The following is a 17,675-nucleotide window of genomic DNA, read 5'->3' as shown; positions in this document are numbered from 1 at the left end:
AGAGTTATGCCAATACAGAGTTGACAAAAATTTCTTGTTACTAGTACTTGCAATTTTTATCTCATTCAAAAAAAAATTTATGCATACAATAAAAGATGGTTAGCCTGGTTTTGTTTTCATTGCACCAAACAGCTTGCAAAACAGGACGAGGCTGAGCATAAAAAGATAGTCAATAAAAAAATGCCAGAACTGGGATTATTCACCTGGAATTAAGGAAAAAATTCTGATCAAGGTTAAGAACAGAATTCAGATTACAATTCACATTGCCTCTTAATGTAAGTGTATTACATACATGTGTTCAACTCTAACAGCAGTTTTTATAGTACATGCTTAATCTGTACAAAGGTTAACACTGCAAGAATTGTTCCTTCCAATAACCCTGCAGTATTGACAATCATAAGGAATGACAAAATAGAGAAAAAAGGGACACAGGAGGGGGAAAGTTATTACAAGGAAAAGTCTTGTTGTGTCCGTTTCAAAAAACTGCCAATATTCTGTAATGTGCACTGTCCTTCAATCATGAACTCACCTCTACAGCATCATGAAGTACTTCATCAAAGAGATTAATGAAGACTTCATCTTTCACTGACTGCAAATTGTGGGTGCTGTAGTCACCATTAGGAGCTCTGAAAAGGTTAAATGAATCAAAAAAGTGATTTGAACAGTACAGGAAAAGGTGAATAAATTGGCACACTCAAATGAAATTACTATTCCTCAGAAATTACTTGGTTTCATTTTGCTGTACCTAAATGGAAGCTCAAGTTCCTCATTCCAGTTGGGGTTTGGGCCTTCTGCTGTTGTTGTTCGACAGACAGTTCGCTGAAAAGAAACTTCTACAAAAGGACGGACCAAAACCTACAAACAGAGACCAAAACAAAGGAAACAGATTGCAGAGGCCAGAGAAGTTGCTGAGAAATGCTCATTAGGCCTCAGCCTTGGCAAACTGCACCTGGACTCAGCCCTTCTTGAGCTTATCAGAAACAGTGTCTGTTCCCAGGAACTAGTGCTGTCTAACGAGCTTATTAATGAGGGGCTAATGTGTATGTCTCAAACACTGATAACAGGATGGCTGTGGAGCCAACCAAGGACTGTTCATGTTAATAAGCTGTGAGAAAGAGCAGGTTTTGGCTGGAGAAGGGGAGCCCTGAGGGGATAGGGCAGCACCTGTCTGGGACAAACATCCTTGTTATAGTTCCTGGGGATGAAAACAACTTACTGAAAGTGAGAAACTTATCCTGGGGGCAGAGGAACCAGCCCAGAAAAGGAACCCTTACCAAGCCCATGGCATCTGCTCCCCCTGGACACCTTGTCACCCAGACTGATGCTGATCAGCTGGATCAACACTGAAGCTGGAATGAAGCCAGGATCGACATCCCATTGGCTGGATTGATGCTGGAACCAGAACTTAGGATCTTTTTCTCTCTCCCTTTCCCCCTTTTCTTTCCTTCTTTTCATCCTTTAATGCATCTCTCCTTTTTTTAATTTCTCTTTTCTCCTTCACCCTACCCCTTTATCCAAACCTGCTGCTGTGTGCTTATACAAAAGGCCAGGGACTAGTATACCAATTTCCATGCTAAGTGTGTAATTCTCTAAGTAAACTTTACGATTGTTCATGGACCCTTTGACTCTTTTGTCATTCCTTTTGGCCACAAGCATTTATAAATCTTAGGTGTTCCGCCCCCTTAAGGGCAGGTCATGACACAGGTCTCTCTAGAAATTCACCAGAACACAGAAATGTATTTAGAAAAATAAACATATACTTTGTGGGGATCAGGCTGCTTCAGCCCAGATGTAACTTTAAGACCCCTCAAATATTGCACTTTCCAGGCTTCTAAGCATTTATGAAGCTTTTAAAAATATTTTATATGCTAGCAGTTCCAAAAGTTTATGTGTTTTGAGAACACTTAACATGTTTATATACATTGGCAAAACCACATTTTCTCCTGAGAGTTGAGAAGCTACAGCTATCTAATCAAGGGAGGTAACCAAAAGAGAACACATGATCCAGACACCAGTAGAAAAAACTGCATTTGTATCCTCTTATCTGTAATCCAAGAAGCCTCCTGCTACAATCCCAGCTGTCCCTGAAACTGGCTCCTGTGACAGATAAGCAACTTCTACTAGACAAAACAACCCCCTAATGTGATTAAAAATGCCTTCATTTACATTCAAATGCATACAGCAGAACCTCTTCTGATTTCAAAAAAGAACCTTTTCATTTCAAAAAGCTCTAATTTTGAAGGAAAATCATAAGAAAACCAGGAAAAAACCAGTGAGCAAATGTAATTTCAGTGTCAGCCATAAGAATGGCTGTGCTGGTTTATACTAGCAAGTGTACCAGACCCAAAAAGGAGGCTGTGAAAATGGCCAGCAGCCAACACATACAGAAGGGAAAGGACTGCGCAGACATATATGATATTTTGTCCTATTACTCTCCCAGGATTCAAACATTTTCAGATGAAAGACTTTCCTAAGTCTGTAATGATTTTTCTATTGTAGTAACTCCCAATGGATAACTCCTGGAAATACTTGTCCAATACTGACCTACCTCTTCCACCCACAGTACAAGTAGACCAACTTCTCTGGGCACTAACTGCTGCATGAAGAATCACAACCTCCTGTTTGTTTTGACCCTAACTCTAGCAGCTTCATTTGATGATCCCTCACAATTGCCCTTATGAAGCCAGGAAACAGTCAATCCCTATCCAGTGTCTATATGATTCATGATTTTGTACCTTTCTACCATATTCCTCTTCCTCTCCTTGCAGTTACTGGTGTTCAGGCTGGAAGCCCTACCATTTTTCACTGGATGGTAGCCATTCTATTCATCTGACATCCTTACCACTCTTCTCTGAACCTTTTTACAGAATCACAGAACCAGTTATGTTGGAAGGGACCACAGTGGGTCACCTGGTCCAACCTCCCTACTCTAGCAGGGCCATCCTAGAGCACAAGGCTCAGGATTGTGTCCAGATGGTTCCTGAACACCTCCACTGAGGGAGAATCCACCACCTCTCTAGGCAATTTGTTCCACTGCTCAGTGACTGCACAGTAAAGAAGTTCTTCCTCAGATTCAGGTGGAACTTCCCTTGCATCAGCTTTTGCAGCTTTACTCTTTCTGGAGATCAAGGAGTGAGCAAACCAACCTCGCCAATAAGATATGTTTCTCACGGTGAGTGTTAGTGGCTGTGGAAAAGAGGAATGCTCACAACTTCACAGAAAATATTAATTCTGTAACATACCTGGTTGAATGCCCAATGTGGGCTAGGAGCTGGGCTCTGAGCTGATGGAGAAGCTGCAAACATCTCATTAAAGGACCTTGAGGACTTTGATGGCTGGTGAAGTTTGCTACGAGAGGAAACAGTTAACAACAACAACCAGGAAAGACAGAATTCACTACAAAATATGAATCCTTCACATTCTGTATCAGCCATACAGATTTCTGGAAACATTCCTGATATTATGTTATGATTTTACCCTTGGAAAGATAGTTATCTGATTAAATAACACAAAGAGAATGCCAGAAATGGGTAGCAAGTGTATAGTTCTTGTAATCCTCACTGCAAGAGAGTGCTCTGTGCCTGGAGCACTCTGAAGAGCTTATCAACCCCAGATGGTTTTTTTGGTCACCCCTATACAATCTCCTTGAGCTAAAAGTTTTAAAGTTCAAGCAGTTGAATCCCCACAGAATTGACAAACAGTGTAGACTTCATGGTATTCAGGCAAGGCCTCTATGACAAAATTGAGTCCATATGCATGTTATACCTTCAACAACCCATGAGTGAAGGAAAAGGAAATAAATGTCAAAATGTTTGGTTTTGTACTGTTTCCACATATTTTTTTAGGGTCATACCACATTAGAGATTATAAAACAGTAACTATTAATGTAGAAAGCATCTCAAAATAAGATATATACTGCAGGAAGATTGGGAGGATTTTTAATTCTTTTTGTAATACTGATAACGAATTGCAACTTTAATTTGTTTTTCCTGTCAGCATGTTTCTAACACGAATTGCTTTTCTCAGTACCACCTTACTTACAGAAATCCAGCAGAACCTTTATTATAGTTTGAGATAAAACAGCAGAAGATGCTAAATTCTGTAATGAGCCAGCTTGAAAACACCTCTGTGTTAAATACAAAGTGTGTTCCTTTTGGGGGAGAGAGAGAACAGTGCACTAATCCACAGCTGCTGGAACTGAACCACACTGTTCAGAACTCCAGTGTCTCTCCACGACACAGCATCACACAGTGCAGCCATGGCCTTAATGTGCCTGAAGGTAAAGGTCACCTTGAAAATTAGTCAGAGCCGCATTAGGCTCAGCTTATTAACTTAAACAAACAGTTCATCAAGAAGACCAACATGCTACACTCAGGAGGCAAATACAGTATCCCACAGTGAAGAACTGGATCTTTTTGAATACTTGTTTTTGGTATTTAATTAAGATATTCAGAATTAAAATTTCCCTGAGTATAATGAAGAGGTTTGTTTAAAGCATAATTCATCTGATATTACCAGAGTTATAATGTGGCCAAAGCTGTAACTTATCTTTCAGACAGCTTTTTCCTCAAGCAGATAAATAAAGTCTCTGGTAAAACATGTCTTGAATTTAGCAGCTACTGATAAATGACCATATTATTCTACAAACTTATAAAACAGCTGTTCTTTATCATTATTAATAAAAAGATAAATGTATATATATGTAAGTTTTTATCATGAGAACCAAAACAACACACATGGCTTCAGTTGTCCTGAAAACAGTGGAAACCAGAAAATTAATCTGTACTGGAAAGAGGCATTTTAACATACCTCATCACTGGTTTTCTCACTGGAATATCATAAGCTCTAATGATGTTCACTAGCAGTTTGACGTCTCCGTCGGATAAATTCTGTGTTGTGACCTTCCTCCTTTCTTTTCTTCTTGGCCTTAATGGTCGTTTTGGCTCTGCCAGTTCAAAGAGGCCGAGTCCCAAAATGCTAATAATCATAAAACAGATAGTCAGTTTTGCACAGCATTCGAGTGTTTCCATGACACACATGAAAATTATGCACTAACAGAACAAGGAAATATATGCTCCTCCTAGTGCCAAACCAAACTCTCCAAAATGTCAAAATGTTGCAATTGTTCAGTACTGCACAATCCAGTTTTGTCTTGTATGTCAGAAATTAGAACTGCAATGTGCAAAAAAGTTTGGTTGTATTTTTTTTTCTCCCTCAAAACTGAGTAAGATGCAAACAAGACAATTACACAGCTTCAAGACAGATCTAAACTACAGAGCTATAAACAAGGGATCTAGCAGATGACAAGAGCCACCGTATGGAGAGGCAAAACATCTAACTACACAGCTACATACAATGAACAACAGAATGAAGATACCACAACATACCCTTGACCCTCAGAACTTATAACCCAAGGCAAAGCAGAAGCAAAGGAAAAAGCCAAACAAAAAGGAAACGAATAAAATACAGATGCATATTTTTACACACCATTGATATCAACTGCAGACATTCCAAAACCTACTCTAAAATCTGATAGCCAAGAGCATTATTTCCTGATACATAATAAACAAATCACAGTAATTACTGGTGAAACACCACAAACCCATGAGTTACTGAAATGCCTCACTAAGTGAATGCTTTAAACAAATCATGGTATGTTTTAAATTCACTAACCATCTAACTTAGCAAGTAAGAGTCCAATATGAGTTAGTATTCATGGTAAGAAAAATATCAAGGAGGTATTTGATTTTAAACAAGTCCAAAGCTGATCATAGTCTTGCTCAGATTTTTCTATTCTGTGGTGTGAAAACATGAACTGAAGAAAAGGATGAACTCTTGTAAGAGAGCAAGTCTCTGTATCTCCAGCAGATGGGACTGTTTAGATTGATACAGCTGGTGGAAAAACACTTTATATTTTAAGGGTATTGTGTTTCTAGTGAACAGAAACAACTGGTACATGAAAGGAAAGAGATAACTTTCACAACTTGTTTACTTACACAGATTTTAAGTGAGCAACACGAATTAATAGTCATCTATGCTGTGATGACTGATAAATGTAAAAATAACAGGTATGGGATTTGGAACAAAAATCCAAAGGAAGTGTTAAAGTAAGAAAAGAAACAATCTTAAGAGGAAAAAGGCAGTAATTTCCAAACTCAGTATCTTTTCTGAACATAAACAGCATGTGAGAATGTTGAGCATCAGCAAACAGAAATACATGAGAAGGAAAATAAAGAAAATTACTGTTAAAAAAATATTGCACGTTATTTGCAAGGCACAGGCACTGACTCTATGACCTACAGAGCCAGTAATAGTGTTACTACCTCTGATGCTTGCCTGGTAATTGGAAATATTCAGTCTGGCATCAGGTAGGACTATGCTCAGCTCATCAGATCACAGCCTGATGCGTTATATCCTGCTAAATCCTCTTTGCATGCTGTCACTTTACTTATGTCAAAACCAGACTCTCTCTTAAAAGAGATTTTACACACTATCAATGCACTGTCTGTACTGACAGAGTGTACATCGTGATTGGAAGTTTATATATTATATAGAACACATCAATATGCTTTAAAAAAAAATCTGATGGTTTTACATTAATTTTTTATTTGGAACAAATAAAGATAGCTCCTTTACCCCAGACCAAAAATGTCCTCTTCGTTGACAAGGTCAGAGAGGAGGAAATGGTGTTTTGCTATGAGGAAACGGTTTATTACTGATTCACGAACCTGTGAATGAGGAAAGAGAAGAGACAAAAGTACATTTCTAATCCAAACTCACAGCAAATATTTGCATTCTGCCTATTAAACACAAACAAAACATCCAAATATAAAATCTTTATTTTCCCCCACCTTTAAGAGAGTCATAGTCCAAGAAAAAAAATTCTTTCCACCTGCTGTTTTCTTTAGAAAGTAATAGAAGGTTATTTTACAAATACACTGATTCTCCAGAAATAGCTAGGCTAGGCAGATGTAAGAATATCTGAAAGTATACAACCAGAAAATTAAGTCTTATCTGCTTGCAGATAAAACTCACCATCAGAAACAATCACAGGAATAAACAACACTACCAGACACCTCTTTTCCACCTCAAAATGAAGCTGCAGAAAAGGCTATAGAGAAATCTATATGGTTCCAGTTATAGGGTATAAAATAAATACTTTGGACCTGAAGAACAACTGGTGAAGGCTGTAATACAAATACTATGATTTCAAATAAACATTTAAAATCCTTAGTTCCTTTCCTTTCTATGCTGAGGTCAGAGAGTGAAGCAGAGAGGTGAAAGTCTTCCCTCTTCTCCCAACAGCTATGTGAAGTAGACTGATGGAGAATTACCTTTGTCCTTTTTTCCTACCACTAATGCTAGTAATGCCTTTATACTATTACAAGATCAGAAGTGATATGCATATAAGGATTGTATTTCAGAGCGAACTGAATTTCAGTGCTGATGGGAACAAACTTATTTTCAAGCATATCTGACAATTTATAAAAGTGCAAAATATCCAAGTACTATTTTTTAAAAGGCTATTTGTATTTAGTCTAAAAGAGTGACAAATAAAGGTGCCATAAGGTATGTTACTCTGTACTACTACACTCTTCAGTGTGCTGCACTAACCATATGTCCCACACCACACAGAACATACAGGGCTGGCAAACACATGACAGCTTTGTCAAAAATGATTTTTCATATTATCATACCAAATCTGGACTTTGGCACTTGCCTGGAAGATTTAAACACTTTGTTGTCTCTGGTTTCTTCATGAACCATTCTTTCTAACATACAATTTGGTTTTCCCTACTTTAAATCAACCTCATCATCACATTTCATGTTGTGCTGGCTTGCTAAGATTTGATAACACTTTTTGATATTTCCACTGCTGGTAAGAAACTGGAAACCATGTTTTGACTTGCTATTTTCCCCAAACAGTCTGAAATTGCAAACTTTTCTTGATTAGATGACCAATGTTTTCCCATTTTCCCCTCCTAAGGATTAAAGAGAATGTCATCCTAATATAATGAGCAGACTAGAAAAATAAATTAAATCAAGATAAGGCAAAGAAGTTACTCTAATACCACAATGAAGATAAGGTAATGGAAGATATGCCCTCTGCCTTAGGCTGTGTATTGCATTAAATGATTCCTACCAGTGGTTAAGTGCATTTTAATGCAGTGCCATTTTAATGAAGATAATTAATTTCTTAGCATCACAGCTTACAGCCAGGAAAATAGGGAGGAGAGGGAAATCACTAAATTAAAGGCGAATCAAGTTTTAAGTCTTCATGGAAATAAAGCATTCAAGTAGAGAAGCAACATACAGCCTACAGAAATATGGTGAGTCTGTATTTTTAGCATCTTACCTTCTGTAGATAGTTGGCAACAACTGCTCTGTGTGCATCTAGGTAGGTTTTGCTGTCAATCACATCCCTCTCTTGCAGTCTCTTCTCGTAGTCCTAAAGATATTATTAGAGTTTGTGATTTGATATATATTCCATGCTTTATTAAATATAAGTAAAGATAGTAAATGTTTCATTAATATTAATGTATGGATCACAGCAAACCACAGCAGAAGCCAGAAGTTTACAAAGCTATTTTTAACACTAATGTATACAGCAATAGCACTGCTAAACTTCCATGAATAGGGACAAGCATACCATGAAGCTGCAAGATTCATGTGGTTTAAATGACAATGAATAATGTAAAGATTTCCCTCTCTTCTTTTAAAGTTGAGCTTTGACCTGTTGCTATAGACTGAAATCCATTTAAACTGGAAGTGGCTTCTCTTACTGCAACAGTCCTACTACTTCAGTGGAAAGCAGGACCAGATGACCTTCAGATAATATTTTCCAAATAGTATTTCCATAATTCTATGAATTTTCAGACTTCTTTGCCAAACAGCTAGTAAACCAACTAGGAACAATACCACTTTAAACTTAGCTTTGAAGACCATGTTACATAAAGTGAACTTGGAGTGGGCAACCAGGGGTTTATCCAATTTATCCTTAACGGCAAAAAAAACCCCCAAAAACCAACCACCACAACAAATCTTAAACCATCTTTTTGGAATTTTGAATGATAACATGGAATGAACAAAGTTAATCTGTAAAATCAGCTGGATCAGAAATGTATAGCCAAGGTGTAGCACATCTTTAAATAAAAGATACAAAATGAATCTAAAATGTAAAAAGTAAAATTACTTACTGCAAAGAGCCAGACATGACTGCAATAATATTAAAGAACATACAGTCCAACAGAAAAGGAAGAAAGGAATTTTTCAAACAAATTTAGCTAACAAAAACAGGGATTTTGAAACAGCAGTTGCCAGAATCTCAGATGATTCTGATTCTGCTGATGCAGTGAGCACACTAAAATGCTCCTTAGCTACACGAATTGCTGAAGAACAAAAGAATGCATGACTTAACACTAATAATGGAGTTGAGATAAAAATAATTGAAGTATGACCCAAATTAAAAAAACGCACAAATTGCATTTCAGGATGGTAATGAACAGACAGGCAAGGACAGGGTAAACTAATTGGAGCAATGTACTAAAACAGAAATATCTGTAACATAGACGGTATTATAACATAAAAAGGTTTTAATTCTTATTAGCTATTGCTTCCAACAGTCTCCACAGAAAGGGTGCAAAAGCTAATAAGCCTAAGCCTGAATTATCTTGGCATTATCTTCCTGTATCTGAAATCACTTCTACAAAAAGTCTCTTACCTTTAATGAAAACTATCTTAGAACATTTGTGTCTACAACAGTTGCTCTGTTTTATTTTCCTCTTCGCACAGTACAGCTCTGAAAATACTGCCTTAGGAGGAAGCTATCTTAATTAGATTAAAATAACACCAGAACAGACTGAAAGAATAAAAGTCTCAGCTTTTACATGTCAGCATAGCTGTGCATTCTTTAAAGGACCACTTGACTTAATTGCAAGTGGAATATTATTAGCCTTAAAACCAGAACAAAAATATTTCAGATAACATTACCTGGAAGATTTTCTCACTGATTTCTCGTTCATGTAGAGGGACTTGCTTATAGTTTCGGAACTCTGACACCTCCCCATTCCTCAGCTGCAAGAGTCGGAATCTCTTTGACTTATTCAACTCCTCATCAGTAACAAAATTAAATTCTTGCTGCAACTGTTCCAATCTGAAGAATTCAGGAACGTGTGCCTCTCCATTTGTAGCAACCTACATTAGTAAAAGAATTGTTAACTTTTTCATACAAAGTGACAAAAATCTATAAAATAACTTTTGTAAGTCTTACACACAGATTGCAAGGATGTTCATTTTAACAAATCACACAGGCTGAAACACCAAGTGTTTTAAAGGAGGGTTTTGCTGAGCAAAGTACATGAGATTATACAGTATAGAAAAGAGAATTACAGAATAATCAGTTAGAAGGGACCCTTGAGGATCATCTAGTCCAACTCCTGGCCCTGCACAGGACACCCCTGATAATCACACCACATGCCTGAGAGCATTGCCCAAATGCCTCTTGACCTCTGTCAAGCTTGGTGCTGTGACAACTTCCCTGGGAAGCTGTTCCAGTGCCCAAACACCTTCTGGGGGAAGAATCATTTTCTAATATCCAGCCTAAACCTCCCCTGATGGACCTTCATGTTATTCCCTTGGGTCCTGTCACTGGTTGCCAGAGAGAAGAGGTCAGTGCTGCCCCTCAACTTCCTTTTGTGAGGAAGTTGTATAGTGATGAGGTCTCCCCTCAAGTCTCCTCCAGGCTACAGAACAAGTGACTTCGGCCACTCCTCACATGACTTCCCCTCAAGGCTCTTCATCATCTTCGTTGCCTCCTTTGGACACTCTCCGATAACTTATTATCTTATATTGTGGTGACCAAACCTGCACCTGGGAAGGTATTGGTGACTATGTGTTTCACAGCTTCATTAGTCCTATAGCTCTGAAAATGCCACTTACCATGATCAGCTGCATCAGAGCTGCATTGTTTGGGTCATTTGGATCAAGTTTTGCTTCTGCTGCCCACTTAGCTAGTTTCTTCATATCAGTTAAGCCTGATGTGCCAATGGATGCAATAGCATCAATGCTTTTTAAAGCACTAAAAAGACAGAATTGACAGAACTTACACCTAAAACACATATGATTTAGCCACATAAAAAGAGTATTTTAAACAATCTTAGAAAAAACCAAAAAGTTTCCCCACAATAGTTAATTCCACTCTACAATTCTTAGGTGTAGCTACGCAACTGAGAGAATGATCCATTGCAAAGCAAAGGGGAAATACGAAGGAACTGGTGGAAGAGAACTTTTATACAAGGTAAAATGGTGCTTATTTATACATTTATTAAATACCTGTGTTGCTGCTTACTAGGGTGGGTTGTCACACTAGGAAGTAAGATGATAAATTGTGTCACAGCATGAAAGTTAACACAACAGGTTTGACAAAGCACTTCTCAGATGTATAGTCCTTGCTTGTGCTGTATCATAACTCCTGTCTCTGACCTGTTTCCTGGATGGAGCTCTCAGACCTGCACTGTAGTCCTTGTCCCTGCCCCCTCCCTGCTGTTTCTGGATAGACCCTGGGCCTGGTTCATCCCCTTGCCATGTCTGGGACTGCTGCCAGCACTCTGCTCTGCCTATCATGTCCAGACTGCATACTGGTTGGCAAGGACACTGTGCTTGGGAAACCCTTGTAGCCTTCTCTCTGGTGCTGCAGCCCTGCTCTCAGTCCTTCCTCTGAGTCCCAGCTCCACTCCATTTCCTCTGGATGCTCCTGCTGACTTTCTTGCATTCACAGTAGGCAAGGAAATATGGTAGGCTGTCAGGAGGCCTTTGTACACTGACCTGCTGGCCAGGCTTCTGGCATCTTCTCACAGAAGCCACCTCTGAAGCCTCACTGCTACCCAAACTTTGCCACGTAAGACATCAGGACAAACATCTTATTAGCCAAACACCACAGAAGTGGATGTTGCTCCTTCTCTTGTTAGGGGATGCTAATTTGAGTCTTTGTTCTCTACTTACTTGGGTACTTTTTTCAAGAAAGCTTTAAGAACCTATGGGTCTTTCTCATGCTTGGTTAGAATCAACCAAATATGCAGCAGTTACTGGAGCAGCAGGTAAAGAGGTAACATCCAGGATATCTTTTGGCACCAGTCTTGAACAGATGCACACTGAATCACAATTGTGCTGAAAAGCTTCTGGGCAGCAAAACCTAACTTTAGGCATAAAAATCTTGTCTCCAACTTTCACAACAGACAATGGAAAGCCACAAAGAGCTGTTCATCTCTAGGTGGTGATTCAAAAGAATGTTTTACAGTTAACTTCCTTCCGAAATTCTCCAGTCTTCCATCTAGTACAGTGATTAGTCTCCAGAGTTTAATGTTAGCCTTTGGGAATGCATCTTTATGTTTAAATCTCATGCTGTTCTAGTCTCACTTAAGTCAGCAGGTTACTGATATGCTGATCAGCAAATTACTTGAATGGCTGCAGCCTGGGTCAAAAATAGTAACAAAGCCATTTGTATGCCAATGTCTAGCCTCAAAATAAACAAATATCTGACAGAAACTGATCAGCTTGAAGAATTACTTGCTCAATATTATTAAGTATGGGAAAACTCTTCTGGCTTTACAGCTCTTAAGGCTTTACAGTGAAGGCCCCTGAGGGCATTATGAAAGGGAACTTTATGTATCATCTCCTTGACATTATGGAATTATATAAGAGCAACAAAATGGGCAGATAATCTGCAATATCCAATGTGCAGCCACACAGGGAAAATCATATTGTTTTGAGTGGAATAATATACTCATCGCTGCAGGTCCACATGCTCTTCAAGGAGAAAAATCATGGAAGGGTTTTATCTTGGAGTGATCCGAGAGATGACAATTTTCCACTGATAAATTCATTAACAGAGTCAAGCACACACATTAACTTCTGCTGCTTTTCTAGTGTAATTTTTATCATTAATGACAGAAGAGCCATTTAAAGCGTGTGTCCCAACAGCCTCTCCAAATGCACTCTGGATAAGAAAGAGCTGGAGCCTCTGTTCTTAGCAAAATGACTACAGGAAGATTCCTTGCCACTATACTGACTTTCTATCAGAAAATTATAAAAGTGAATTAATCAGCTTGATTCAACTTTAATACTGTCTATCACAAAAATGCTAAAAAGTAAAATTTCTAACTAAAAATCTATTTACCAAAAATGCGTACCATAAGATATCTACAGGGAGTTACAGCAGAATTAAAACATCTAAACTTAAGGAAAAATATTATGAAAATTCTTGATAATGAAAGTCTATTTTTTTTAAAATACTAGTAAAATTGGTTGTCCATGAATGACTGAAAATTCCTGTCATATTACCTTGGAATGCCTGTGTTTTGCTGAGATACCAGAGGAACTAAGGGGATTCCTTTTTCTCCAACCGCCCAAGAGACACTATTAGATACTTTCCCAGAGGTCATTAAAGTAATTTTGTTGCTACCATCAGCTTCAAATGAAATGGGCACACCTATCAAGGGGAAAAAATCCAAAGTAGTATATTTATACATTCAAACACAATATCTAAGCATTAAAAAAAATACTTCCTGAGAACAAATAGTCAAATAACCTGTGCCTTTACACAAATGGGTTAATGTGGAACAACTTGATTCTGCTGTGTGCTGTGGGGGAAGAACTCTGCTCTACAAAAGGAGTGAAAGATTCCATTACACCTACAGAAAGGCTTTCCATTTGGGTTGGAAGGAAAGGCTGTGCCTTGAAAGCTATGCCAAAGGCTCTTTTTTACCCTTCACAGATGCTACCACTTAGTATTTCTGGTAGTTTTTAGATACAACATACTGTTATTAACAAACCAGAACTTCAGAGTCAAAAGAATTATGTATGACTAAAAAGTCAGTCCTAAAGCTTTGTGACACATAATTGCAGACACAGCCATTGCAGTCAATGACATTTACACACACATTTGCTGTAATGATTTCTTTACCACAATTCTCTCCTCCTCAGCTTTTTATCCATTCTGCTCTAGTCTAAGCTGTATTTCATATATGGCAAATTTATGCAAGTTAGTCATCTCACAATGCTGTTCAAACTTATTATATAAACTTGAAAGTTTATATAATAGTTTATATAATATAGTAGGCTACTATGGATTATTCTTGTTTCCCCTTTTCCTATCTCTCCTTTGGTTTATCTTTCTAAAGTCCCAGGCATAAGATGTGTGCAGGTTGTCAATAAAATAAACAGGAAGACAAAAACTACTTTGCATATACACTTATAGAGAGAGTTCTTCAGTGGTTTAAAACATCAAAATCACTGGAGCTACCCTGATTAATATCTGCTTGTGTCAGAGGCCTGAGTACTTAAATGCTCAAAAAATCCCAAACATCTTCTACAGTTAGTACAGCTCCACTAGTACTACAAGCCAAATAATAAACACACACATTTTTACTATACAGAGCTTAAAATTACTAAGAGATAAAAATCCCACAGCAAGCTTCAATAATAAGAATCATGACTATTATATACAATTCAATTGCAGAACCTGTAAACACTCAGAATTTACTGTGAAACCTGCTCCAAGCTCTTACTCTTAAAGGGTTTCAGCAAGATAAGAAACATTGAACTGAGTCCCTACCACTCCCAACTCCTTCATGGTCCAGCATGACACGCTGATTGCTGCTAAACTCTATTTCTTCCAGAGGAGCACAGCCTGTCAGAACTGTAGTGTCAGGAACAGGTACAAACACTTCAGCCAGCAAGGTGGTGCTGCTCATACCCATTGTTTCATAGATCTGGAAAAAAACATGGAGACAGACATGGAAAAAAATTTAAAGTGGATTCATGAGAAGTTGAAAACATATTGTAGTATAAAAGGTTTTACTATGACTTAAGCATGAAATAAATAATTTAAAACAATCGTATTCATTTACATTCTAAAATATCCCATTAGCAGATATTTTAACTACCAGCAGCTCTCTTGATCTGAATTCCTCTTAAAACTATATCCTCCTCACCTTTCTAAGGCATCTGAGAATAGTATGACAAACTCAAGGCTTTAGAGAGCATCACTGCACAATATGCAACTGCTTGTGACAGTCACTGGCATCAGGTGAAGATTCCAGAGGGATTCCACCTCACCAATTCCTCCTTACCACAAAAGGCAGCAAATGGCACAGAGTCTCCATTCTGGCAGTCCTTCAGGCTGCTTCCCTCTTTCCTGGCCAGCTGCAGGCTCAGAGCAATCTGAGTGATTTCTCCACCCAGATGTTTTTAATCTTTTCCTTTTCTAAATAAATGGAGGTATACACCCTCCCCTGAACTACGAGTGTTACCCAACCCAAAAAGTCACCTAACAGCAGAAATAGGATCCTGATTCTGTTCTCCCTAAAAATATTTTGCACTGGCTCTGAAAAGTATTCATATGAATCACTTATTAATTCATACTTGGAATGGGGGTGGTAGTGGTTTGACTTAATTGCTCTGTGGATCAAGACAAGTGCAGTTATGGACATTACTAGCCATGATTTTTATTTCTTATACCCCTCCAGCAAACATTATGATGGTTTTACAGTGTGGACAGTAATGTTTTAAGAAGACCCGTTTCGCAATTTTATCAACAGCATAAATCAGTTTTTCTAAAACTGAGAAGCTGATCCACTAACATATTTAATCACATCCCAATTGTTTAATTTCTCTCATGCAGCCCATGATCATGTTCCCTATACATAGAGTAAACATAAGCATCAAAAACACAGCAGCAAAGTTAAAAGTTTGTGACTGGAAAAGCAAGGAAGGAGCATAAGACCGATGATCAACAGAGGGTTTTTCACAGGTTTTTCAGGCTATACAACACTATCACAGAGCAAAACACAAGCATTACAGAAGTAATTACACTTCATATCTTTTAAAATGTTACTATGAAAAATCGTCATCTACCTGCAGCTTCAAACTCTCTGGCCAATTGATTATTTGCAAGTTGAAAATCTGTCCAAAATGAACTCTGAAATCTGAAGTTATTGGTCGGGTAACAGTCCTTGACACTTCCTTGGAGTTGAAAAGGACTCTTATAAAAGCTGAGCGTTTCTTCACATCTTCTCGCCGCAAAACTTCTGCTCTGTAAATATGTCAAACAACCTGTCACATCATTTTTAATAACATTTTTATTACTTGCTTATCTTCAATAAGAATCTGATTTCTCATGGGGAAACAGAACTCGCATATATAATGATGGTATTCTTCCAAAAACGTCACTACACAGGAATGACTTTGAAACTATTCTTTAACAGTTGCTTTATCTTCTCCTGAATAGAAAATGATTTAAAAATGAACAAGCCAAATTTTAGATCCACTAAAGCCACCTCCATATAAAAGGATTTATTTCGGAGGGAAAGAAATTCCCTTCTACTCCCTTCCTCCAAAGCACAACAACTGATATCAAATTGAGATAAGATTTTGAAGGTTTTAGTCATTGGGAGTAGAACAGTCAGCAATATTCCCTAATGAGGCTAATTGCCAAGTACTAAACCAAGTAGTTTTAAAATTACTAAAATCTGCTAGATGTATGTTAAACTGTGTATGTACCTGTGGAAAATAAGCACAAAACAAGTACATTTATTTATTTTATCCACAGTGAAATCTTTTGCCACACAATTTCTTTATTTTCCTTTTGTTGACTCTGGCACAGACCTGATGTAAAGGACTAGCTACTGAGAGTGGCACTGCCAGAAATGACCTAGACACTACAGTGAAATAAACTTTTTATAGCTACACTGTTGGGTGCAGATGCTCAAGGAACATCAGAAGGTTCAAAGGGAACATGCAGACATTAATTCTTTAAGTCCACTATAGACAAGGTCACATGTGGCTTGAAAACAAATTAAGTTAAATCAGCTTCAGAGGCAGAAGTCTCATCACTAGGCTAAACAGAATATTGAGCTCATGCTTCTGAAGCTCTATAAACAAGCAATTAATAAATAACAGTAGAGAATCACAAACAAGGTAATCTGCAGGGCAACATTTATCTTACCGAGGACACTGCTCAGTTGGAGTGATGCTTCCTGAGAGGACCAGCTTAGGGATCAGAGCAGGTTCTCCAGGTTTCCTTCTGCAGTTGTCAGCTTTTTCTCTAACCTGCTGCTTTATTTCCAGGCTATTGGGCATTTTAGGTGGGATGGGTTTGATACGTTCCTCACCAAATTCTTCATCTGATTCTTCATCTTCATGATTGTCTTTTTTCTTCTTTTTCTTCATGGACTTCTGCACATAAAAATAATAGTGTTCTTTCTGAATTTGTATCAATCAATGCAGTTCTCTCCTTGTTCTCGATTTGCAAATGATAAACATGTATGATGCATGTACAGTAAAATGACTGTCTCACTTTAATATTACACACACAGAACATTTCTCTCATTCTATAGTACTACTTCAGATTCAGAATTCAGCAATACCTTCGTTGTAGCTGACACACTGTGCTTCAAACAAAGCATTGACTAAATCTTCACTATGCACTTGCAAAACAAACATGTTTCTCAAACATTCTGCCTGGCTGCTGACTTCCCACTTAGCCTGAGTTACCACGTACATTCTGCTGGGACTGAAGGAAGGTTACCCAACCAGTAGACACAGTTGTTTGAGATGCTCTGTCTGCACATGCACTGACAAAGCGAATGCATGTGTGCCACAGACCTTGCAGCAGGAGC

General features: G+C 38.0%; 1 protein-coding gene across 1 annotated transcript in view; it reads right to left on the bottom strand.

The window, feature by feature from the left end:
• CC2D2A (coiled-coil and C2 domain containing 2A) overlaps window positions 1-17,675 on the bottom strand; it is a gene marked incomplete at its 5' end in the record, with an annotated part of 43,328 nt that overhangs the window by 11,835 nt on the left and 13,818 nt on the right. Inside the window, 13 exon segments of the mRNA XM_009069942.1 lie at window positions 530-626; window positions 746-855; window positions 3,243-3,348; window positions 4,810-4,977; window positions 5,388-5,402; window positions 6,637-6,728; window positions 8,357-8,449; window positions 9,991-10,194; window positions 10,939-11,077; window positions 13,339-13,486; window positions 14,612-14,768; window positions 15,913-16,090; window positions 17,003-17,232. Of these exon segments, the coding sequence (XP_009068190.1) occupies window positions 530-626; window positions 746-855; window positions 3,243-3,348; window positions 4,810-4,977; window positions 5,388-5,402; window positions 6,637-6,728; window positions 8,357-8,449; window positions 9,991-10,194; window positions 10,939-11,077; window positions 13,339-13,486; window positions 14,612-14,768; window positions 15,913-16,090; window positions 17,003-17,232 (1,737 nt within the window).

Source organism: Acanthisitta chloris, unplaced genomic scaffold (assembly GCF_000695815.1).
Source record: "Acanthisitta chloris isolate BGI_N310 unplaced genomic scaffold, ASM69581v1 scaffold1052, whole genome shotgun sequence".
NCBI lineage: Eukaryota > Metazoa > Chordata > Aves > Passeriformes > Acanthisittidae > Acanthisitta > Acanthisitta chloris.
The sequence above is the reverse complement of the archived record's forward strand: the minus strand, read 5'-3'. Positions and strand labels throughout refer to the sequence as shown.